This window comes from Gavia stellata, chromosome 3 (genome assembly GCF_030936135.1).
Source record: "Gavia stellata isolate bGavSte3 chromosome 3, bGavSte3.hap2, whole genome shotgun sequence".
NCBI lineage: Eukaryota > Metazoa > Chordata > Aves > Gaviiformes > Gaviidae > Gavia > Gavia stellata.
The window spans coordinates 44,561,675-44,587,249 of record NC_082596.1 but is presented as its reverse complement, the minus strand read 5'-3'; the positions used below and the strand labels follow the sequence as shown (position 1 = coordinate 44,587,249).

Genomic DNA, 25,575 nt, shown 5'->3' with positions numbered 1-25,575 from the left:
GGCATGAAGCATGCACCTAGAGATCTGATCCAAGTATTCCTGCTACATATAGACAGAAATATGTGGTCACCACTGTGGGCAGCTGTCAGAGAGTCAATCCCACTCCCTGGCTAGGGCATTTGCAACACCGTGGTTTCACAGTGCTCAGGAGAACAGCCCTCAGCAGCAGATGAGGTTAAGCAGAGTTGAATCAATTAACATAACCTTCTTTCTTCAGTACTCATACCAATTAAAAGGTCTCAATTTCCTACTTTCATTATTATACTTTGGCTGTGACCAGATTGCACAAAACTCTTACTTCTGGGCCCATGGCTGGACAAAGTTCTTACCTGCAAAACTGAGGAATTCCAGTAGCTTTGGCTGTGCTGGAAATGCTATTTTTTAATGCTGCTATTCCATTGCTGCCAGAATGGTATTACTTTTTGTTCTGCAAACAATAGTTATATTAATATAGATTGAAAAGTTCCTCTGGATCCTCGTGTGGTATCTGATACAGCAGAGAAACAGAGTATGCAGTTCTTTGTTGAAAATGTGTGACATTTGTATTCCCTACTCAGGGACCACCAATTGATTCTGGGGTCTGCCCAAGAGTGCTCAAAATCCTTAGGACAAATTTGCGATTGTGTTACAACTCAGTTCCCAGACTGATATATTTAATGCATTTTCTATTGCAGTTTCCCATAGAGAGGCAAGAAAAAACATTGCTTTGTGCAACAGAGAGCAACTCCTTCCATCATTAACAATCATAAATCATTAAACTTTTTCTATTATTTGTGTTAGAAATAACTACCATATGAGAAAATATCTACTTAAATGATGTAATTTAATTCTCTTAACCTCCTCATCTGTGATTTCTACCACATAAACTGTATTTCTGCTTTTGTTTTGTTATTTTTCTTCCAGTTTTCCATAATTAAAAGCTTTATAATAATTTCTAATTGTCCTAGCAATTTGTTTGCTTACACACAGACACACACCCCGCTTTCCCCCAATAGGTCTGCAATTCATTCCTTCAGACAAGGGAAAATATCTACTTCTGTGCACAGTATTCCGAGACGTCACTGTGTTACTAACCCTGTTAAGTAACACACACAGTTCCCACTTACTGAATACTTTTATTTTGAGACTTTGACGTGTACATACTAAGTTGCACAGGGCATAGATGGAAAATGAGTCAATGCTCCAGACAGTTGCATTCCTTTCTGTATGTAATACCGCTGTTTGATATTCAAAACTTGCCAGATTCTTCCAAGTGCTGTGTAATGAAGATTACAATAAATTAGCAGAATTTTTTGCATTTTCTATCACTGTCCGCTCTAGCAGGTGAAAAATTATCCGGTATCTTTGTATTTTGTGGGGAAAAAAAGCCTCAAATAACCCCCCAAATTAACATTGCTTGGATTCACAGTGATGAGAGCGTCTGCTCAAGAGAAAATCCTGAATTAATCTACAACTGCATACCACTGCCATCTACTGAATGTAGAATATGCAGAATGTACTCATGCATGCCTTTCTACTCTGAGAGTGGAGTTTACTAGGCTTCCCATTTAGTCCATCTAACGGGAGCCCTTTCCGTTCTCACAACACAAAGTGTACTCTAGAGCTTAACGGTTACAAATAGAGTGCAATTAAGATTTCATAATTAATGACTTGGTCAATTTATTGTCTGCTTCTCAAAGAGTAGACATAAACAGTATTCTAACCTCTTTGGATTCATTTGCTGTCCATAAAATCTTTGTTTAGTATTTCAGCTTAATTTATAGAGAATATTTGGAATGCACATTGTGATATATGATTGTACCTCATTAGTCAAGTCCTAAAATGCTCGTTCTGCTCCCATGTCAAATAAATGCTTCTATGCTTATTTACTTGTCCAGGTTTGAAATGGTGCTTCTAAGGATACTTAAACTAGTGACTGAACATTTACTTTCCCTGGTATTCATTCCAGTAATATTTTTCTGATGTGAGCATGGCAAATACTACTCCTTTTAAATGCTGAGTAATTGATATATCCTCAAATTCGCCCAACTTTAGTTATGAATACAGTATCTGGTGTTACATATATAAAATTAAAAGTCTTCATTCTGTAACATTCATCAGGAACTTGAGCAATAAAGCAGGCTGTGACATCAACATCAGTCAGTTTAGAATTACAATGGTATGACCCCAAAGAGAAAGCCTAACAGGGTCTGCTTTCATTACAGCTCATAAAGTTTACCATGTCAGTCACCACTGGCAAGCGCACTACATCATTAAAAAAGTCAGTATAATTCTTAAATGTGTTAAAGATGGGCTTAAAAGGAAGCACCAGCTTCTAAAATCTCAGTCTGGCATTTAGTCACAATTTCCATTTTTTTTCCTCTCTTCCCTCTGCCAATCACATGTAGTACCAACAACTCATTCTTATCCCAGAGTCTCTACTCACCTATGTCACCTCTCTCTTACTCGCCTTTGTAAACTTCATCCTCATCAGTTGCTCCCTTAAGTCCAAGGGAATTAATATTCACAGGGCATTCACAGGACAGCAACTGTAATCTATTTGGTTCTACCAAAATTGCATTATTGAAAACACTGAACATTTTAAAAAATGCACAAAGTGTTGTACGAAGGGATTCCTAAAACTGACGATAAAAACAGATAAGGACACCTTCTACAAACCATAGTAAAGTGAGAAAATGAACACATTAAAAAACACATAAAGAGCAAAGACATAATGCTTTCCTAATTCAGCATGCCTTGTTTTTGTCTGTAGAACTATATGCTTATATGTCCTCACAACATTTCTTTGATGGATTGACATCTTTGCACTACAGTTTGTAGTAGATTTGAAGTATTTCAAATTTCTAGTTCTTCACCCTTCGTTTGGAATGGAATATTTATTATTTTTTTAGGATTTAAAAAAATAGTCTTGAAATAGTTTGAAGTGCTGCCTTTTTATAGTGATCAGGGTAAAATTTCACTCTCACTGATGGCTGCATAGTCCCCCTCACTCATCAACACCACATTAATGTAATTGCAAATGAATTATGGAAAGGTTTCTGGACCCAAATATTTTTCAGCTGTATTATTATTACAGAGACCTTCAGGTGGCTACCAAGAAAACAGATGATTAACTTTAGACATTTGATTTCAGATGGATGTATAGCCTTTGTTTGAGCGATGGAGCAGTAAGCTTTAGCAACACTCTGTTATAAATAGTATGGAAGATTCTGTACATACTATAATGTAATATAAATAGTAACACAAACAAGCAAGTCTAATGTGACTTGGACCTTTCTTCAAGAAGAAAGGGATATTTATTTATCTCTGCTAACTGATAAACAGGCAAGACAAGTCTTACATTAGCTAGGCACATTCCAGTTCTTCGAAAAGGTTGTGAACAAGATTCTCGGATGTGTTGCCTGAAATAGCAGATGTATGGATTTAATAAATCCAATAGGTTCCAGCTATATGATTCTAAGAGTGAAATACTAGCTTCAATTCAACAAATAACTATCATCCCAGTTATATTCTATGTGTTATTATCCCCACTGGGTCATGGCCTATGAGCACCTAAGAGGGAGGACTTTCTCCTGGAATCCCTGCTACTCCTGCCCCCATGGAGTCCTTTTGATTAAATGCTAAGTCTTACCTAAAGACTATACAAGCTTGTAAATATATGATGATGAGCTATGCAAAACATGCTCTTTTACCCCGAGAAGAAATAAATTTTCTGAGAAGAAAGTGTTTTATTGCTAACTCCCTCACTCTTTGTTTACTGCAAATCATTAAATGGAGTTCATTTCTGAATTAATTCAATTTATTTATTACTACATTGCAAAAGAGTACATAGAATTAGAAATGAAATGTCTCAATCTCCTTGCCACATTTCTAGCACAGGCTAAATCCATAAGTAACATCCTACTGATTCAGGGTTTTTTTATTAAAAGAATGCCCATTAACTAGCTCCTTTTTGCATGTTTCAGATCGTAAAACGCTGCTGGTTTTATGAAAAGTAATTAAACTTTGGTGTACATCATGAGACAGATAACTTTTAAAACAGTCCGCTTTTTTCAAGTTTCTCTTCCAAAACACCAGAACCACAATTGCGATGCTGCCTCAGAAAGCATTATGTGCTCATTTGTATTCTAAATTTGTGCTCATTTGTATTCTAAATTTTCTTCACTGCTGCCATTTTCTCTCCATTCATCTGTGGTAGAAAGTGAATGAAAGTGAAGTTTGTCCTCTTTTTTAAGAAAGCAAGACCTTTAGTCACGTAATCCTTGTACCTCTCTAATGGATCTCACAGGACATAATGAAAGCAGAGTGCCCAGGTCAAAGCTCCTGTACTATCACAGCTAGTATCATGGCACTCTTGCCAACACAGTCCCTCCCAAGCACAATCTGTGGAAGACCTGCCTTCTTTCATGCAAGTGAAGGGAGGTGAAGTGACACAAAGTCCTCTGAGACAAACTTTTGTCTCTAGGTTTTTTTATGTTTCAAGTGAAATCAGTCCTTGAACAGAAACTTTCACAAGATCAAAACAGTAAGAGCAAACAAAGCAAATACATAATAATCTTACTTGAGTTTTCTCTTTTTCATTTTATTATGCTGCTACTTGGGAAGGATATGGAAGTTCTTTCCTTTATTTTCTGACTTTCTTTCCCAATTTCTGACTTGAACTTACAGGACGATCTTTGAGACACCACAACTGCTCATGTCGTCTGTTTCCCACTCCCTGTGATCCACGTTACCGTATCGTACAAAAGTGAAAACATCTGTGACAGTACAAGAGAGGAGCCTGGAAAACACATCCTGAAGTAAGAGAACAAAAATAGGAGAAACAGGCATGGAAGCATTTGGTGTTCATCTTGTATCACTTGGAGTACCTACACAGGATACAAGGCACAGGAGAAGGACACCTACTTATCATTCCTACCTTCACCCATACCTAGGTCAATTCTTCAGAAGCTATGGAGGAAAACAACTTTTAACTAAGTCCCTCCAGTAGTCTTAGTAGCAGAAAAGGTTGACTTGCACTCATGGGAGAGTGATAAAGACCTGTTCACATCCACGGGAAGAACCCAGCCAGCCACTCTTCCCTGCCCATGTCCTACTCTTGCCCAGCCATTGCACGTTGCCTTCTCCCCTCCCTTACACTCCACTTGTCCTCCGTGCCTTGGCTGGTCTCCGCTGAGCTGCGAGTGGGAACAGAGTGACAGGAATAGTTAGCAGCGATCGTTGCTATGAAGACAACTAACAGCACGAACAGTAGTTCCAGGGAGGCCTTCTTACCTTAGCAAAGCAATGACTATTTACACCCTGAAAGGGGTTGCCAGCCTCCAGTTCAACACTCTTAAGGGCAACAGATTATCCCTAGAGTTGACTCCTCCAAGCCTGGGCACTGAACTGTGGGAAGGACATAACCTGAGGCTGGAGGGAGCTAACTCATTCGAGCTACAGAAGAAGCATTTAATCATGTCTGGAGTGTCAGGATAGGTGGACAGGGGATGGGGAGGGTAGTTTTGCCTGCTGTGAACTATTCAGGTTTTTCAACACTGGTAATATTAATATCTCAAACTTTTATTTTTCTTTGCTTAACTCACCATTTGTGAAGGGAAAGTAGTTGCTCGCTAAGTGCTCAGACGCTATACTTTCATTTCTCAGAAAAAGAAATCACACCTTGATGCTGGTTAAAAGACTGCAGTAATGGTATTAACATCATCATGAGCTTGGAGAGGCTGAACCCCGGCTGGCCAGGGAACAGAAATGCTTGCCACCCTCTGATGCCCTCTGCGGTGTGAATGCAGAAACCAGCACCTAAAAACTGCCGTACCTAAATCAGAATATTATCCACAGTGTCTTCTGAGTATGTTCAGAAACATGATACTAAGTAATTTCTCTATGCTCCACTCATTTACAATGTCATCAGTTACATGCTGTACCAACAGTCATTCATCATCCAGCCAGAATTTGTAGAAATACATGTCAGTCTGCAAATTGGCTGTAGATCTTTTCAAACATTTTTCTTTCTGTCACCTGTCTACCAATATTTCACCCTGTCAGTAGAACTATGTGAAGGCTCTTAGCCAGGTAATGAAAATGTACTTTCAATTGCACATGTGAAGCCTTCTCCCAAAATGTTTTCCTTCTTCCTGAATGTAAGACAGTCAACTCCAGGTAGTTTAAATTGGGTTATAACTAAGCAATCGTTTCAAGTTTTCAGCTGCCACTGTCTTTCTTCTGATAGTTTCCTCACTCCTGCAAATCCTTCATGATTAAACATGGGGGATTTTTTATTTAATAGATAATTTAAAAAAGCTAAAGGAAACATGCAATAGTGTAACAATAAGAGAAAAGAATGTTTTATTTCCTTTTATTCATAAAGGTAACAAACATCTCTTATATGTCCATTAAGGAAGAAAAAACCAAATTTTTGCTATAAAGTTATAAGGCTTTCAGAACTACAGTTTCTCAAGGGGATATTTATAAGCTAATGTCTTTGACTTGGGGCATAGGTCTAATTCTGAGACTGTCAGAGCTGTAATCTGAGACTGCATTAAAGGGAGGAAAATACATGTACGTCTCGATGTATCTTTTTGAAATTAGTTACTGTCAGAAATCAATATCTGAACCTGGAGTTCCAGTTTCCATGGTTAGAGTCACAAAAGCCATTGTTTGAATGTCAAATCTTGAAATAAAAACCAACAGCTACTAAGGAAACGCATTCTGTTTAGAGTCTTAGCTTATGTCTACAGAAATAAAACACAAAGCAGTTGTGTATTAGCAGCTCTCTGGATTCCCGACTGGTACAAGAAATGATTCTAGGAGCTGTCACACTCTCAAATAACACAGTTTTGAGGGCTGAAAGACACTGGAACGAGAGTATGGCCTGATTCTGTTCTCCTTGATTTCAATAGAAGCAAAAACAGGTCCTCAATCTATGTGTAATTCACATGATCTACTTAGCTAAACAATTAAGTCACAGCTCTGACATCTGATATTTATTTTAAGTTCTTTGAGCCAGATTCTCTTCTCTGAGCCAACCCTTTTTTCTATTCTGGTGGCACAAAGGCTATAACAACCATGGATTTTCCCAGCTGGAGATTCTCCCAGCATGAATAAGTCTTTACCTGTCTGACAAAACCAGCTTTCATGTTATTACCTCCTCCTTTGCACCCTGTGAACCTTCATCATCTTCTTATGTGAAAGAGTAAGAGGCCTGGCTACAGCCCTCATTACCATGCTTCAAATATTCTTAGCCTGCATACTTGCCTCTTCAAATTAAAGCTATCCGGTTAATTTTAAATAATCCAGAGGCTGTTGTAACTAAAGTGAAAACATAATCTGCTATGATGCTCCTTCTGCAGTACTTCAGAAGACATACAGTTGAGGATCTGTCCAAGGCGCGTTACTAATGAGTCATCTCAAAAGCTCTGAGCCCTTAAACTATAGGTCATTCCTATCTCTGCAGGCTATGCTTAAGAATGTAATCATACTGCAAGGTCATCCTTAAAGGAAATACCCTCAATCCAAGCAAGCCAACTTTCTAAACCCCCCTCTCCACCCCAAGAGAGCAGAGGATGTGCTAAGTGGTACCATAAAGACAGGTTCAACTGAAAAAAAACGATGCAGTTTGATTAGAGTGTTTGTCAACCATTGCCTGGGGGGGAACCTTATGGTTAATGGCTGCTCCTCTTTTACATTATTTTAGGTTTGGTACAAAATGAAAAGATCTTTAAATGAGACTAGTTTAATACAGAGATGAAAAAATCAGGATGTAGTTTATCGCTACTTTTATTTGAGTTTACTTTAGGCAATGTCCCAGTGTGAAACTGGTCGGCTGGGAAATGTGAAATCTCACAGAGGGACTGCCCTGTAACTATGCTGTGGGAAGCAGTGGAACAACGCTAAGCCACTGTGAAGACAGCACCAATTATTCAAACTTCATCCACCTCTTTGAATATGTTTACATTGTCAAGGAGTTAGTCAAGGATTTGACTCCAGCCTCAAAATGAGATGCACTCACATCCTAAAGGTTATGCCTGTGCTCATGTTTTATTACCTAAAATCTGGAGCCCTCCAGAAGAGAAAGCTCAAGTATACACTGATACATAGTGTAGGCCCAAGCTCTTAACCAGCAGCGTGCAGTGGCCTGAGTGTCACAAATCGATATTTTCACATTACAGTGTAGACTCTGCCTTGGACAGCTGGAGAGGCATTGAGTTCAGAAGAAACTGGAAGCAGGAGGCAAACAGATCTACCAAATAGAAAAAAAGTAGGGGAGTAAGTATGGAAAGTGTCTAGTCTAAGGAGAAACTAAACTTCTACTGGGGCATCCCACTTGGTTCGTTGTATCACCTTTAGCTACAATACAGTTATGCCCCACTTCTGGGCAGAATCCTATTCTAAGGTATGAGCTTCAATGAACACTTCCAATGTTCACTAAATAGCTACCTACCACATTTGACTTCCAGACATGCACTGGCGTATAATGGCCCAGCAAAGTAGGCTCACAGCTTCGCGTACCAAGATTTTTGGCCAAGGAAATAAGTTAACTTGGGAGGTAAACAACATCAAAGAGAGTAACATTCAGAATGCAGTGGCCCCTTCTGATTCAATGCTTTCTAATCAGCCACTTTCAAATAATTCATTAAGATTTGAACAAAGAGGTTGAAACATTGGCTACTCCTAGGGCTTCAGCCAACTGTAATGAAATTATAACAGGATATATTTACAAGGTTGAATATCTTGAACTCAGCTATAATGATGTTTATTAGTAATTCTTCAACAGCTGCTCAGAAAGCATATTTGTATTAGTTAATCCTTGCCTGTAGAGACCTTTATATTTGTTTGGCAAAAGAACATTAAGAAGCATGGATTTCTTCTTTTTCCTCTCTGTAAATCCCTGTTTCCATCAGAAAATGCTGTGGGATCAAGAAATAAGCCAAATATAGTGTATAGGATTACTTTTCTGCTATTACTATTAGTGATTACTCTAGAAAACTCTGTTAGAACTGGAATGGATATAGATCTAGATTAACATATTCTGAAAAGTTTTATATTTGAAAAAGAAATGTAAAAAAGAATTTAGCAACTATACTTTGCATTGCGAGCCTCTTGAACAGCACCACACACATATAGATAAGCATTACGTGCATAATTCAAAAGCACCCTTTTTCTTCTTTTCTCCTCTGTCAGAGATGTGAACATGGAAAACACTGAAATATGTATCTATTTTGAAAAGTAAAAGAAAAAATCTCAAAACAGTTACAGACCTGATGTATGAGTTTATGCAAAAGAGTTCTCTTTTTTTCTAAGAGATTCTAATAAACAGGTTAGGATATCCCTTGAGCAATTCAAATGGGAAAATGTATGACATTATAAAACCCTTGCTATTTTGAATACTAAGCTGTGAATATGTATTTCACTCTTTCCGAGGGGACAGATGTACTACAATGCTAATTGTTCATTAAACTATAAAAGAATAGTTAACTGAAAATAGTGAGACATATAGGTAAGACTGGTCAAACTATTCAAGGCGTTAATCTACTGAAGCTACCTTTTCCTATTCATAGGTTTTTTTCTGTAACAGATAACAATTTCCATTCAATCATCTATTGGCTATTTGAAATCACTAAACTATCATGGCAGATATTTCAGCTGAATCCAGAGATTCCAAATTATGTCTGGAAAGTTGTTGGAGAGCTCTTGACTGAAGGCAGAACCACTCTTAGAATGAGATATAGAGACTACACATTGATCAATACGAAGAGGAGATTCACTTCTTGCAATTCTGCAGCACTCTATGCAAGTATTCTGTTTTAGCTATCATGGCTGCTAATAAATGTAGATTCTAGAATATTTGCATAAATTAAACACAAGACCAGCTGCAATACATCAAAAGCAATATATGAACTAGTTGCATCATCTGAATGAAAGCTGATGACATGTGCTTAGCTGCTTACAAGCCAAACTCAGCACTGACAAACACAGGCAAACTCTATGGGAGTGAAAGGAAATAAAGTTGAGTTTGCCAGAGCTTAATTAGAGCCTGCTCTTTTTGAAATATGAATAGGCTCCAGGTTGATTGCTGTGTAAATGGTCATGTTTAACTGTGCTTTACATTTCCTGCGCTTATTTTAGAAACGTTTCTATTTCTTTCCAAGTTAGAACAGATTCAGAACTATCATAACAGATTAATAATCCACAGTTTCTCCCTTATAAGTACTTTATTCTAAATTGCTATCTTAAAAGGTGTTCCCAGTGAACATATGCCATGTTTATATGCAGGCTAAGTTCATTTTACCCTATCACAGTTACATAAGAAGACATCTTATAAATGATAACTGTGATCAAAATATTTTATTTGAGTGTTACATATAAATGCATCAAACGTAGTGAGCTATTTAGACATACTAATATTGGAGGTCTTATCTTTGAGGATCATAAGCAGGTGTAAAATACAGGCAAACCATACATTTCAATGGGCCAAAATGTGCTGAGCAGAAAGTGCTGACCCTAAATAAAACCAAGAAAACACTTTTCATATCCTGCGACCGAGCAAGTTCAATGTGTCCCTGTTTTTTAATACTGCTCTCACTGTTATAATACTCTGGTACTTCGAGATGGAGAGTGTAACTGCGGAGAAAAGGAACTGTTACCCTTAATATTCAAGAGGTTTTCTATCTGTACTAAGCTAACGCTTATCTTGTTAGTATTATTTAATCTTCAGATTTACTCCTTGTTCTGACAGGGGAGGAATAGCTGTCCCAGACAAAAGTAAAGAAGGAGAAGCAAGGCTTTTCTGGAGGTGCTGGTCAGTTCTGCTTCAGTGGATTTCAGTATAAATGGGCATTCTGGATCCATTTGAAAGATTTTGAAAGCCCTGACTGCAGCTTACATAAGGGATCCCCTATAGTCCCAGGCAGCTGAATCACATATGTACACAGCGAGTGAGTCCACCATGCAGGTGATGTAGAGTTACCCTGTTCATGAGCAGTACATCTGGGTGTTAAATTTGCTGTACCTGTGCAGGTCTTATCCACACAAATGATTTATTTTGTAGTAATCCCTTTTCTGAAAGTCTGAAAATTGCCTGACATCTGGAAAAGTGGTTTGTTCCTGAATAAAGGGGGGAAATCTGTGTATGTTAACTTTACATGCAAACTTGGGATTTGATCATATAATAATTGGAAGCACAAATTGTATGGAGTATCTTGCTAAATTAGTACTAACCAACAGGTCCATTCAAACTTTAGGCCCACAGAATAAAATGAAAGTGATTAACCTGCTCAGGATTGTCTTCTGACCCAGAAGATTTCTCTGGAGACTACAAAAAATCCTCATATTGGTATGTTTTGGCCATAAGTCTTTGTCCACCACATAAAGGATGAGTTCTGAAAATATTTTTCCTAAATATCCTAAATTAAAATTGCAGTGATAAAACCAAAGTCTCTCATGTGTTAGGCACGCTATGCCATTAACAGACAAGGAAGAAGTAATTACTCTATCACTATTACAGTATTAACATCACAGCTATCCCCTCAGCTATTGTAATCCAATGGGATTTAAGGGTTTTAATGATCTAGTGCATATATCCAGAACTGCCACATACACTGACAAGAATGCATTTCCTAACATTTCATTTCAAAGGTTCCTTCTACTGAAATACATCACTTACAGCTTGATATCATAAACAGTAAGGGTTAAGGAAAAAAAGGTGTCTGACTGTTTTCCAGCTGGATTTTATTTTGCTTTTCACCTTTATTTTACAGGCTCAAGCAAAAATAATTCAGCTAGCAAAGCCTTTATTAGATTTGTGCCATGTTACTCCTGAAGTTGTCCAAAATCTGTAAGGAGCATGACAATAGTTGCTGTACTGACACAACTGTTTTCTTCAAGCCAAAGACACAGATTTCAAATCATGTAGTAAGAGAACATGTACTAAAATGCAATCTAACCAATTTTCTTAATTGATAAAGAAAGACCTAATAGACTTTAAAGAAAAAAAAAACTTACAAAAAAAGTTTAAATATTCTTAGTATACAAAGTTGTGCCTTTACCATAGATGGTTTTGGTTTGATTACACAGCCATTTTAACTATATTTTTAAAAACAAAATATTAGGATTAAAAAGTAGCCACAATTTGTAACTCCAAACAGTATTTTCCATTGGTGTTAAAGCCTCTATTAAACACATTTTTATGCACTGTTCTAGTAAAATCCGTGGAGCATTGCACATCAATGATTTTTTGCCCAGCAGACATAATGAAACATAGGAGAATATAAAAATGGCAACTAACCAATGAAATGCTTGGATCCTTCATGTGTTATATCTTTTTTATACCCTAAAGATAAAGAGTTGCACCCTCAGTATGTAATCAATATTCAATCACTTCTCTCACTGGAGCAACTGTTTTCCAATTGACCGACATTAAAAATGCCCAAAACACAAATGAATAGTTGGTAGGACTTCCACTAAAGTAGTGACCTCTCATTCACAAGTGACAAAATGAAGCATTCATCCTTAAAATGAATAGAAAAGCCTAACCCTCAACTGAGGCTAACGCAGGAGATCAGCTGCACTTTTTCTAGCAAAATGCTTTCCATCATCTTTCTTCTCCTGATTTCTAGTCATTAAGCAAGTTTTGTTTTGATGTATTTTCTTCCCCAGAGTTAAGTTTCGGTTGTGGTCTCATGGGCAGGGAATATATGCAATTGCATAAGTGTCAAAACAAACAAAAAAATGTCCCAGAGAACACATTTTTTCCCAACTAAAAAAATGTGTCTCATCCCGTGTAACACTGTTCATGTGTGCACACATTCAGAAACCATTATATTCTTTTCTTATTCTTTTCTAACAGTCTGCTTTAATAGTCTCCCTCATCATCAAAACCAAATGTAAACAACAAATTATAAAAAAAAAATTATTTTTCAGTACAACATCAGCTAAATGCTTTTACCGAAAAATAAGGTATTTACTATGGCTATTAAAGTGCACTTATTTGGTATGTTTTAAAACAAGTCTTGCAAAATACTAACATAAGATTTGCCCACCTGTAAGTAATTTTTTTGTACTTTAGTGAAAACTACTAGATAAACACCACTGAAAATTTTAGTTCTCTAGAAAACAGGTAAGCGTTAATAAGGCGGATATTTACTCCCTCCTACAAAATACTTTCAGATCACTTGGAGAAATCTTCTTTAAGAATAAAACAATCCCAGTGCGGTCAGTGGCACTCCGTATACTTGAGACATGGAACCAGCCTCCCCTTTCTCTCTGCAGCCTTCCGGTGGCTATTTTCCTAGGTGGTGCATCTTCCTTGGGTCCCTCACTGATTATGACGTTTTGCTTATAGCTTTGCACAGTGACTACTACTATGCAATGATTTTTATGCTGTTTTAAGCACTTTGGAAAATACAGTCTACATTTATAAGTCACTTTCAAATGATGAGCAAGTCTGAAACACTGCATTATTCTCCCTCAAATTGCCCTCAAAACTCATTAATCAAAAGATGAGTGTGTGTGCCTATCTATATGTATGTATGTATGTATAGGTACACTTCTCATCTTTTTAAATGTTTCTCCTTGTGTACATACATATTTAAAAATCAACATCATCTCCAGACATGAAGCAGTGTAGTAGTAGCAGTGAAGAAGTGTATTTTCAAGGCTAAAGCCTACCTACCAAACAATAAATGTATTGCAAAGCCTTATACCTGCACACTACCATTCTCCCACCTCTCAGCAGTTTTCCCTAGCAGATTAACACCTGAAATAACACACCAATAAAACACAGAGACCTGCCACTCTTTCGTGATTGAAAAATCAAATCGTGTCTACAGTAAAGAAAAGAATACAAAATATATCAACTCTTCAGTTTGCTTACAGGCTTAGGGCCGAGCTAGACTAATTCAAAATGCATGTTATAGTCCCTGAGTTACAGACAGTTATGCACTTGGATGTACTTTGAAGTGAAACTGTCGTTTTATTTGTTATTCACTTCCCTGCACATTGGAGGAGTCCTGGTGTACTTCAGGCCCAATCCTGCTGTAATTCAGTGAAAATTCTGACATTCACTTTTCTGAGGTTAGAACTGTACACATTAGTAATTGTGTTTCTTGTCACGCTGAATACAATTTTTATATGAAATAGAACTAAAAGAAAAACCAGAAGATCTCCTCATATTGAATAAAGAAATAGTCACTGACTTTTTGTACACAATAGCTCGACAAAAAAAGCTTTTCCATACGCTGACATCCTATCTTGCTCCTGCATAGCATACTGCTATCCAAAATGTTTGCTGCCCAGCGTACTGCAGTTCCACAAGGTTTCTCCCTTCACATGCCAGGACAGCGTGCAACATCAGGTCGATACTGTAAGGTATCAAGCACCCTCGGTCTGCACTGTGATTAATGAAGTAAGAGCAGAGCCCCTTGAAAAGCCAGTGTTGTCATTTCATCTGAACGACTATTTAGACGGACTTCATTATACTTTAAACCTCCATGTACGTAACAACTATGTTTTGTCTTTGCCCACTCACTCATCAGCTGTCAGGGTTGGTCCATGGGCTTGACATTCTCCACCTTAATAAGGAAGGTTTCTGGCTTATCCTAGATTTCAGATGCCTTCTGTGGCCTAGCTCTATTGCCTGGCAGTCACGTTTGCCAAACACACAGTATTGCTATTACAAGGCACAATACACCTAAAAACCCAAGCAGTCAAGGAAAGAAACGTAGCAGCAGGGTTACAGGTCATAAAGACATCATATCCATGAAGGAGCTGGACACAATGATGGATCCGAGCACTTGAGCGGAACTGAAGGTTGAAGGAATATGCATTCTCTGCAGCATTTGGGACTTACCTGAATTAGAAACTAAGAAAGCCAGCAGGTAAACTAGAGGCACTGAGACAACGGACACCTTACAGTTTGGGGAACTAATACAAAGGTAACACTTTCTGGAATGAAATGCTGGCGATAAATAACAGCTGACCTGAATGAAAGGCAGTAAAGTCAAGGCTCATTCCATTAAAAATAGCAAAAATTGTGGAAAAAGCAAAATATGCTTACAAATACAAATATGCACTTGTTAGAATTAAACCTATCGCTCTGTGGAACTATATCTTTATTACAGGAAACAGTAAGTAATGGGTCATTAAAAAGTGGCCAATATCAACTTGTTTAGGAGAATTTATGAAGGAAAATTTGAGGATGGCTTTGAAATCAAAGTACTATCAATATATTTAATGAAAAGTAATTCTTTCTCCTCACCCAAATGAAATAATATGTAATTAAAACCTATCCTGCCTACTTGTATTTTTGGGGTAGAACTGACACCTAATCTTGGTACAAGTAGAGATAATGGTTATTTCCACTGAACTCATTGGGATTGTTCATATTTCTGCATCACGGTGTGGTGAGATCCTTGCAGCCCCTCTGATCCTGCCTCAGTAACCATTGGCCTGAGCAGTATATTGTCCTGTGGATCTATACTGCTCAAGCTAGTTGCGCTCTCCCATGGAGACTGCCATATAGGAATAGTATCTGATGATTCTTTCAGTTTGTTAATTTATGAGAATGTATTTTCTTTTAACTACTAGATCTTGAATATGCAGAGTTATAATTTCTTTGCCTATCATGTCCGTCTCAATAAAAATAAAGAAAAATAAGTCCTTTAACCATTTGGAATACAGATTATATTAAGCCTCTGAAAGTAGAATATATTTGCCTGGTTCTGTTCCAGAAAAGCCTACCCACCAACTTCACTGTAAAAACAATTCATTTAAAAACTTCAGAAGTGGAATCAGGAATAATTACTATAAGCCAACAAAATTTGTTTGGATTTTTTGATGTAACAGTTATTCTTCTTTTAGATCAATTTCATCCACTATTTTGCTGATTTCTGAGGTAATGTCTGTTTTGGTAGATGTGATTTTGGACAATGTCATTTTTATTAACTCTCATCTTTTTTTAAGCCTCCTGAATGCGCCCAGTAATTCCTGTTAACACAATATACTTACTTTAAAAAAAAAAAAAAAGCTATTTTATTAATAGGAATAATAATTGGACAAGACATAAGTATTACCAAGAACTCTGTGCTATGCCGTATCATACATTTTAATTTCTTAAAGACAAAATTTACATTCCTCAGTGGTCTCCTTTTCTTATTCCAGATCTGTAATTACATTCACTGAAGTAGTTTAGTATTGGGCACAGCAGGTCTTGCAGAATTAGGGACTTCCAGCTGTAACTATCACTACACTCACAGAAGATTTTTTAAGTGAGTAAAAAGAACAAAACTTTTCTTATGCCTTCTTACATAAGGTTACATGTTTTTGATTCAATCATAAACTAAAATAAACCTCAAACATATCTTTCAAATCTAACTCATTATGAATAATGGTTAAATTAGCACCATGTCACGGGACAACTTACAGTTTTCTTCTGCTGATGTGTAAGAAATTTTGGCATAAAACTGAACTCTTAAGTTTAACCTCAAAGTTTAAATAGTTTGAGGGCCAAATTCTCTTCTCTGATACATTATTCTAAATCTGAAGTAGATATGCTCAGGAGGATAATTTGAACATACGGGTAAATTGAGAGCAATATTTATCTTCATCCCTTCATGCTTGAAAAACAACTAATCAAAATGTTTTAAAATGTCTTCCTTGTCTCCCAGCACAAAGACAAATTTCAGGCCCCTACCCCTTGTAAGTTTAGGTAGCTCATTTCTCCACTATCTTGAAGAATATGTAAGGAAAGAACAGTTAATGCAGACTTTTTTTATTTCCCAAGACTTCTTTAAATCTAATTACATGGAAGCTATTTTGGTTCTGCGAAAAGTCTTTGGATAAAGGTAACAAAGAAAATCTGAGAAGAATGACGAACTAGTCTAGTTCCCCCAACATGACATTCAAAAATAATTTGATGTTGAATCTTCTCTTTGTGAAAATACATATTTGGGTCCTTCATAAAAAAACTGACCACAGTTACGTGTCAGAAACAGGGGATAGTTATGAAAAAGATTGCCCATTGAGGAGCTTTCATAACTAAGCTTAAAAACTTTGAGACACTTCTTAGTGAAAAAACCCACACACTCAAGCACTTCATGGAAATCAGGCAAGTAAAGGATGTTGTGACAGAAAATTTAATCCCACTAGATATAATAATTCGAAGGAACAACTTGTATTTTTAGTGACATCCTACCAGAAATCCTAGCAAAAGATGAAGATGGAATACACTATTTCTTCTGACTATACTCTTCAGAGTAAGTACTCATTAATCAGGTCACCAAGAAAAACAGGGACAGATCTGTGTGAGATAAGACTTTTGAACATGCAGGGATAAAAGAGGTAAGTCGCTAAGACAGCTAAAGTGATGGTGAAACTAGTATCTTTATTGTATATGTGGGTGTCCTTCTGGGTCCTACAAGATACAGGATACAAATCTTCATATGGCCAAGCAGCTCACTACACGGAATATATCCCTATTATTAAGAGGGAAAAAAAGACCTAGAGTCACTTCCAGGCAGGTCACAGCAGCTCACTGCCCCAACAGGGCAGGGAAGGTCTGAGTGTCCATCCTATTTCAGTGCTGTCGTGCCCCTTTGCTGCCCAACAAACCTGCATGAAGTAGAGCACAGCTGTTATTCCCATGACACAGCTCTAGCCCAGGACCTGCCCTTGAATCACCTGCAAGCCACATTCTGACGGGGCATCACAGACTAACCACTCTTGCTTTTACATCTTATTTACATATCTATAACTGAGTGGTACATGAGGGATATCTGACAGTTAGTGTCTCACCTTTCTTTTTCCAGCCTCATTGAAGACACCCTATGATGTTGTGTTTTTCAGTTATGGTCTGAGCTAAATGAACAGGTGTCATCGAAGTAAGGAGGAGGTCCCATCCACTCTCAAACCTCGCCCCTGGTCATGTGCTCCAGCCACTTGCCTTGTGCTGCTCCTAAAATTCACCCGGTGGCACTCCAGGCCAGCTCTCCTCACTATGCAAACAGCTAACCAAGACCTCACAATGAAAGGAGAAGGAAAAAAAGGAAGAAAAGGGAAAAGGAAGAAAAGGGAAAAGGAAGAAAAGGGAAAAGGAAGAAAAGGGAAAAGGAAGAAAAGGGAAAAGGAAGAAAAGGGAAAAGGAAGAAAAGGGAAAAGGAAGAAAAGGGAAAAGGAAGAAAAGGGAAAAGGAAGAAAAGGGAAAAGGAAGAAAAGGGAAAAGGAAGAAAAGGGAAAAGGAAGAAAAGGGAAAAGGAAGAAAAGGGAAAAGGAAGAAAAGGGAAAAGGAAGAAAAGGAAAAAGGAAGAAAAGGAAAAAGGAAGAAAAGGAAAAAGGAAGAAAGAAAAAGGAAAAAGAAAAAAGAAAAAAGGTGTGTGGGGAGGTGTGGCTCAGTGAGTTGAATTAGCTCATCCTGTGTTTAGACTAAAGCTGGAACGATCTTCAGAGTGAGGGAAAGGCAGAAGAACAGGAGGGGAAGCACATTTCAGCCCTCTTCCTATTCAGCTCGATGATAATACAGAGAGGGAAGGGAAGGGAAGGGAAGGGAAGGGAAGGGAAGGGAAGGGAAGGGAAGGGAAGGGAAGGGAAGGGAAGGGAAGGGAAGGGAAGGGAAGGGAAGGGAAGGGAAGGGAAGGGAAGGGAAGGGAAGGGAAGGGAAGGGAAGGGAAGGGAAGGGAAGGGAAGGGAAGGGAAGGGAAGGGAAGGGAAGGGAAGGGAAGGGAAGGGAAGGGAAGGGAAGGGAAGGGAAGGGAAGGGAAGGGAAGGGAAGGGAAGGGAAGGGAAGGGAAGGGAAGGGAAGGGAAGGGGAAAACACAGAAATGATGCTTCTTGCGTGCTCTGTTCTGTATATGGCACTGTTCTGGATGCTTTTTGTTTCAAACGGAAGAAGCAATTGAGCTGCTCAATTTTCTTTTAAGTCAGAAACTTGGGTTTGATTTTCAGCAATAACAGACAATCCAAATATCTAACTCCCATTTTAAAAGCTTGGCTGGGTACTCAGCTGAATGTAACACCTTTCCTGACTGATGGGACAATGAGCCATTCTCTTCGGCTGACATTCAGGTACTACCAGCCAAAGTAAAAAGCTGCTGTTAATGTGCTGGGGACAGGAGTTATAAGAAAAGGGTTGCTGACTCTTAAGAAAAGCTGTGTTACAGTTCTCTGCCACAAAAAACAAGCACACATCATCACAACAGGTACTAATTTGTATCCTTGCTGTTTGTTATAGAAACTGGAATGAATATGAAAACTTGACTATTTAAACTGTAGATCTGCCCATTCTAGACTGGAGAGAAAGTTACCTTTGTGGCTACCCATAGGACACTGCACCTATGTCAGGGACAACTGGAGAACTTCTCGAAGAATGTTCAGCAGTTCCACCCCTTCTGTATACAATACAGTTACTAAATCTAACAATTAATAGAAAACAAAGCGTTATTATGATTAATACTGATTAATTCAAGAAAATTCCCCTTCAAAGTTATGTAAGTATTATGAAATATCTATGCTTTCTATTTTATAGCTCAATACAATTATTTAGTTAGGAGTAAACATCTCAAATGGGAGATACTGTTGTCCACAATAGACTTTTTCCTCAAGCTGCCTGATACTAGTAAATATTGCTCTTGGGTTTATACTTTTCTATCTTTCATTCTCTTGAAAAGAAGACACACATATAAGGCTTCAGGTATTCTGCCTTGAAAAGAGCCTTTTACATTTTTTTCCTGGAAAAGTGTTCACTGAGGGTTTGCTCACAGCACGTAAAGAATTCAAGCCACAGCAAGTAATCACTCATGACCAGTCATGTTGATAACCAGCAGCATCTTTTCCAGTCAGCATACAAATCTATAGCAATCTGTTTTGGGATGGCTTTCCGTTAACTGACAGAGACTTAATGCTCTGAAAAAGCAAGAGTATCTAGAAATTCACTAGGGCACTACAACCCCCTACTGATGAACTGCTCAGTACCTGGGGTGGATCACACTCAGCAGAAGCTTCCAAGGCCAGAACTTCTTTTACTTTTTGATTGATTTGTCTTTTTTTGGTCCAGTTTCCTTAGACTGTGCAGCAATTGCACCGTGCAAGTGCCTGCCTTCCAATCAGTTACTCACCTACTAAGTTCTGAAGTTGTTACCAACTTCAAGTTTTTCCCAAATGGGGAGTTTAATTTGCTTTAAAATAGACCACTGGACAGAGAAGAGCGACTCTACCGGTGCGACTTGGGGAGGGCTGCATCTCGACTTCACCTATTACCAGCCATCAGCCACAAGGGTGCTCTCCAGGGGCACAAATCCCTAAGAAACCAAACCTCCCTTGTTTCCCTCATCTTGGTTTCTCTCCAGCAGGGTCTCTGGCAGGCAACAAGAGAAAAATGTTAGTGGGCTACAGCCAAGAGACAGTCACTACAATCTCCTTCTTGCTGAACTACACCATCCTAACCCACACAAACCCCTCAGGCAGCTCCACTCTGGTCGGAAATGTTTTCTGTGGCTCTGCATCAAAACTAGCTGTGGCAGAGGTGACCCACTGCCTGGTCTCCTGGCCAAGCACAGTTTGTGAACATCACCAGGCAGCTGTGCTTGGCCCTGAAATGCCCCCACTTGTCACGGCCAGGCTTGATCTGTGCCAGCACTGGGGATGGCTCCCTGCCCCAGCCTGAGCATCCTCCCGAAGTTGAAACAAGCCCCCATGCCCAGCACAACCCTGATCCCCGGCACCTGCTCCAGCAAAACTGGAAAAATGCATCACACGAGAACCAGTCTAGGTGAAGAGGAAGTTTAAAGGAGTAAGTCCAGACATCGATCTCTCACATCAGTCACTTTTCCTCTTTGTGCAAATCACAGGAGCAGCCCTAAGTTTGGGGAGAAACGGAGCTCCTTCAGTGCTGGCTGCGTTGCAACATAGGGAAGTTGGGAGGCCTGCTCAGAGGGACTGTAGATCAACTGTGGCCGCAACTGACCCCCCAGCAGAAGGTGTTGAAGCCCGAGTGACCCCCTCCTCCCTTGTGTCGCGGATACCCCCCATAGCTGAACTCCTGCCAGGGAGCAGGGCCGGGGCACCAGGCTGCTTCCCCTCCACGTCCCCTGCGATGCCGTGTCCCACACGGGAGCGGGGCTGGGCTGCGCTGCCCTCAGCGGGGCTCGACTGCTGCAAAGGCAGAAACCTCCGCGGGTGCTGCCGCCTCGGAGATGGGGAGAGCACCCCTCACTCCGCTCTCCGCTCGCCCCCTCCCGCCTGCAGCGGGCTGCCCCGCCGGAGGCGCCGTCGGGCTCGGCTGCTGGAGGAGGCGGCAGGGACGGCACCCGGAGGGGCTGTATCCCGGGCTCCCTGCGCGGGGCAGCGCGGTGGCTCTTACCTCCGTGGCGAGCAGCGGCGAAAAGCCGGGGCGGCGGCGGAGCGGCGGCGATGGCTGGGGGCGGCCGGGGGGCCGCAGCGGCGGCGATGGCGCGGGGGTCGGGCGGCGGCGCGCCGCCGCCGCTGTACCGCCGGGCGATCACCCGGTCCCGCCGCGGCGGGCGGGGCGGCAGCGGGCGGCCGCCGTCGCCCAGGGCTTGGAGGAGGAGGTCGAGGAGCGCCCCCCGCTCGGCTCCGGCGGAGGGCACGTCCCTGCCCTCGGCGCCCGGCGGCGGCGGGGCCGAGGCCAGCAGCAGGAGCACGATGGCGGGCAGCGCCTGGCGTTTCTTCGCCCCTCGCATCTCTGCGGCTCTGGGAGGAGGCAGAGAGCGAACGCGGTCAGTGCTGGGCCCGGCCCGCACCCCGCCCGCCCACCCGCCCCTCATGCCGCGCCCGGGGGCACCCCCGCGGGCGCGGAGGCGGTGCGCCCCCGCCCGCCGCTCCGCACAACCGGGCCGGGCGCAGCCCCGCGGAGCGCCGGAAGAGACGGCGCGGTGCGGAGAGCCGACGGGTCGCCCCCGGCTGGCCCCGCCGCGCCTCCCCGCCAGCTCCCGAGCAGCCTCGCCGCGCTCGCCCGGCTCCCCGGAGGGCGCATTTATAGACGCGGATTAGGGGAAGGGTATTAACCCCGCCGCACATATTTGCGGTCCAGGGCTTTGAGGGGGATTTGCTCGGCTCCCCTTGCCCCAGGCGTTCCCGCGCCTGCGGTTGCCTGTTCCTCCGCCGGCGGAGCGGGGCGGCGGGGGAGCGCCCGCGGGCCATCCCGCCCGCCCGTCACCGGCCCGGGCAGTGCCGCACGGCTGCTGTCGGGCGAGAGCGTACGGACGGGCAGCTGGACGGAGTTCAGTTAGGGGTTACATCGGGAACAGCTGCAAATCAGGGTGTAAAGGGCAAAAAAGCTGAGGCTTCGACAGCAGTGCTTAATGCCCCTAAGTAAGCTATTCTAATTATAGCAAACGGTTAGGATTAAGGGGGAGGGAGGAAAATTCTGTTATTTACAAACTGTTTTATACGTGCCCTCCCTCGCAAATCCTCTTGGGCGAAAGAGGGAATCGGAGCCGCAAGGGAGCCGGCTCTCCCCGACGGCCCCGGGCTCTCACTCCCTCCGCCGCCGCCGGGGCGCACGGCAAACCCGGGGAGTAACCGGGGAAGGACGCGGGCTTCGCTCAAGGGCAGCGACACCCCCTCTCTGCACGCAAAGGCCCCCTCCGGAGAGCCGGCGGGCGGCTGCTTACCTTCAGGCGGAGGCAAGTCTCGCTGAGTGCGTGTGGGCTGGGGAGGGCTGTCCTCTGCCGTCGCCGCAACCCCGCGGAGGCTCCGCCGGGCGCGGAGCGGTCGGTGCTGCGCCCGGAGAGGGGGGGATGCGCCCTCCAGGGCCATGCGCTTCTCTTATATAGTCCGCATCGGCGTACTCATTTGAGTCCTATCGACTTTAGGTGGGTGGCAGTCGATGGAGACACTTCTGGTAATCACTCTCGGGCTCAGAGAAGGTCTTTTCTGACAAACTTCCTCCTCCCCGTTTGTCCCCCGGTGGATGGCAACTGAAAGCTGCGTTTGAAGTGGCTCTGATCTATTTGTGCAATTAGATTTCCCTGAAGATTGGGAAATGCTTACTAATAAAGCTGCCGGCTCAAGAGATTAAAATGTGCTTTAACTTAGCGGGATTCCCTTGGGAATACAGCAAGAGAACTATTTTTTCCCCCTTTTCTTATTGAACAAAGAAGCCGTGAGCAAAGTCTGAAGTGTGTATAAATTTGGTTCTGTTTTGATGGTAAGGAAAGTGGTCGACTGTCTTTGGCGGGTGAATTCACAAACTAGGGGCCTTGTAAAAGTTTCCTGCTCCAAAACAGCTTTTTAAATTTTTGACAATGAGACTTAATGAAAAGCTGGCAAAAAAGGTACTGACCTAGTGAAACCATTAATCCCACAGGTTGAAAAACTTGCCTCCTAGAGCCATAAATATGTAAGTAAATAATTAGTGAATGAGATCTCAACTTTCAGAGAGCAGTGCCTACAGGTTGTCTGGGTGTAGACTGAAAAGCAATACAAGTTTTTAAAATTATACTGGACAATATTTCACATTATGACAGAATTTGCAAGCATAACTCTTTGTCAGAAGGTACCACTGAGATATTTACGTAATAAGAGTGGGAGAAAAAGCAAAAGGATTTGAGATATCCTTGAATATGTGAAAATGGGGAATTTAGATTTGAAAGAGATTTAAATTACTCTGCACCTGTCTGACATATGACATTTCGCTATAAACTCTGTCTCTTTCCCAAAACGCTGTCATTTATACCCTTCTCTGGTTATCTCAGGCAGAGCACACTTAGGGCTGTATCTCACAGGGGCTGCGTCATTGCCAGTGGTGGGAAGCCAGTTTCTTTCCCACATCCTCCTAGTCTTGTGCCATCCTCACTCACCTTTGAGGAGGTGATGCCACAGACATAGGAGATCAAATTAAATTTAACTAATGAAGGGTTACAAAGGGTTTTATCACACAATTTTTTTAGAGGTCAGTGTACTGCACTAGATAAACTGGTCTGACCCGTGGATTCCCAGCGTAACAGAAGGGAAGTGGCAGTCTCTTTCTCGCTACATGATTTCCTGCTTTGACCTTTTTATTGGGGGCATATAAGGAGGTTTTTTTGGTCAAGCTGATGGTTAGGTTGGATGAATAGGAAAAGGGAGAGCAGTGATAAGCTGAGAAATAAAGCAGCATATTAATTTACCAGGTCCAAAAACAAATCTCAAAGCTTCTCTCCATTTGCTTTTTGTTTCTTTGCTTTTATTTTGTCCCCAGAAACACATATTGCCACTGCAGAATGGGACTGACTTCTCCACTAGAAATGACCAAAATATTACCTTGACTCAAGCTCCTCTGCCCACCTTCATAACTAGTCATGCATCAGATTTACATCTTCTTCAGCCCTGGGAGCAGGTCATGTGGGAAGGAAATCTATGTGGCACTGTTAAGACAGAATATTTTTTCTGCTGATAAAAAACCCCAAAGTCTTTATTGGGTGTCTGTTCAAGGCAGATAACAGTATACTCATAAGAATTAAAAGCAATATTGCAAAAGGCAAGTGAATAGCCCCTCTTCTCTCCCCCACATCCCCAAAAAAGATCTAAGAGGTCTGCAAACTGCTAAAGCTGACTGCAGTCTTGATGGACAACATCCCTGAGCTGCTAGTTTGGGAAAGTTTGTGACTCCTTGAGCAAAGGCTATCATATGTCACCCACATTCAGCAGGTTTCTAAGATACAAATACCATTACAAATACTAAGGCCCCTAAATTTTGTTCTTTAACTTATATGTTGAGGATTTAGGGTTTTAAAGCTTTGTATCGAAACCCAGCTAGGCCCTTTACCATTATGAGCCACCCACTTTTACCCTTCTCCTTTATATCTGCTGTCACTTGTTTCCCTCCTTTGGAAGAGCTGCATCCTTCTTTCCTTGCATTGACATTATACCCATCCAGAGGGCAATAAACTGTTTTTTCTAATTACTGGTTTAAATTAAACTATACTGACAGGTTGGTTGCTTCATTTGTTACCAGGACTTTTTCTTTTATGTTTCCTCTTTTTTTTAATGTTATCCTTTGTGTATTTTTGAAAGAATAAACAAGAAGTCAAGGAAACAAGAGAGTGGGTGTCCCTGCAGAGCAGCTTGAGAGGCAGATCTATCAGGCCCTGAAGTTGCTGCAATGATTCCCATTCACTGCTGTGGGAGTTGGAGCAAGCCTTAAAATGAAAAGAACTAATTAGAGCCACAGCACATCTAAATCACAAGTTTTAAGTAGCTTTTTCAGATTCTTTCCATGCCCAAGAACCTTAAAGACTTATTTGAAAACAAAACAAACAAAGCCTTGTTTCTTTTTAAATTGTTTTGATATTTGAATTCTTCAGAGAGCACTTTAAAGAATGGCAACCAGAGTGCAACCAGAGGAAGATGGCTGCTTCACTAATCCCAGGCAATTCTGGCAGGTTGAAAACCCATTCTCAGGTCACAGTTACATTGTCCCTTTTGTTAGTAGCTCTAACGTGCCTCCTCATCATTGTATGGAGAAAGAAGCTCAGCATGAGATTTACATCAAAGAGAGCATCTTAAGACTGCACTCAGTATGTTATTTAGGAACTGAAAACCTGTTCATAGTGAGCCTGAATAAGTCTGGTTATTTGCTTCTTGTAG

General features: G+C 41.1%; 1 protein-coding gene across 1 annotated transcript in view; it reads right to left on the bottom strand.

Annotated features, from left to right (window-relative positions):
- Positions 1–21,686, bottom strand: part of ALKAL1 (ALK and LTK ligand 1) — a 35,429-nt gene extending 13,743 nt beyond the window's left edge. The window contains exon 1 of the mRNA XM_059836011.1: positions 21,347–21,686. Coding sequence (XP_059691994.1) covers positions 21,347–21,686 — 340 coding nt within the window. The remainder of the gene's footprint in view (positions 1–21,346) is intronic.
- Between the last annotated feature and the right edge of the window lie 3,889 nt (positions 21,687–25,575).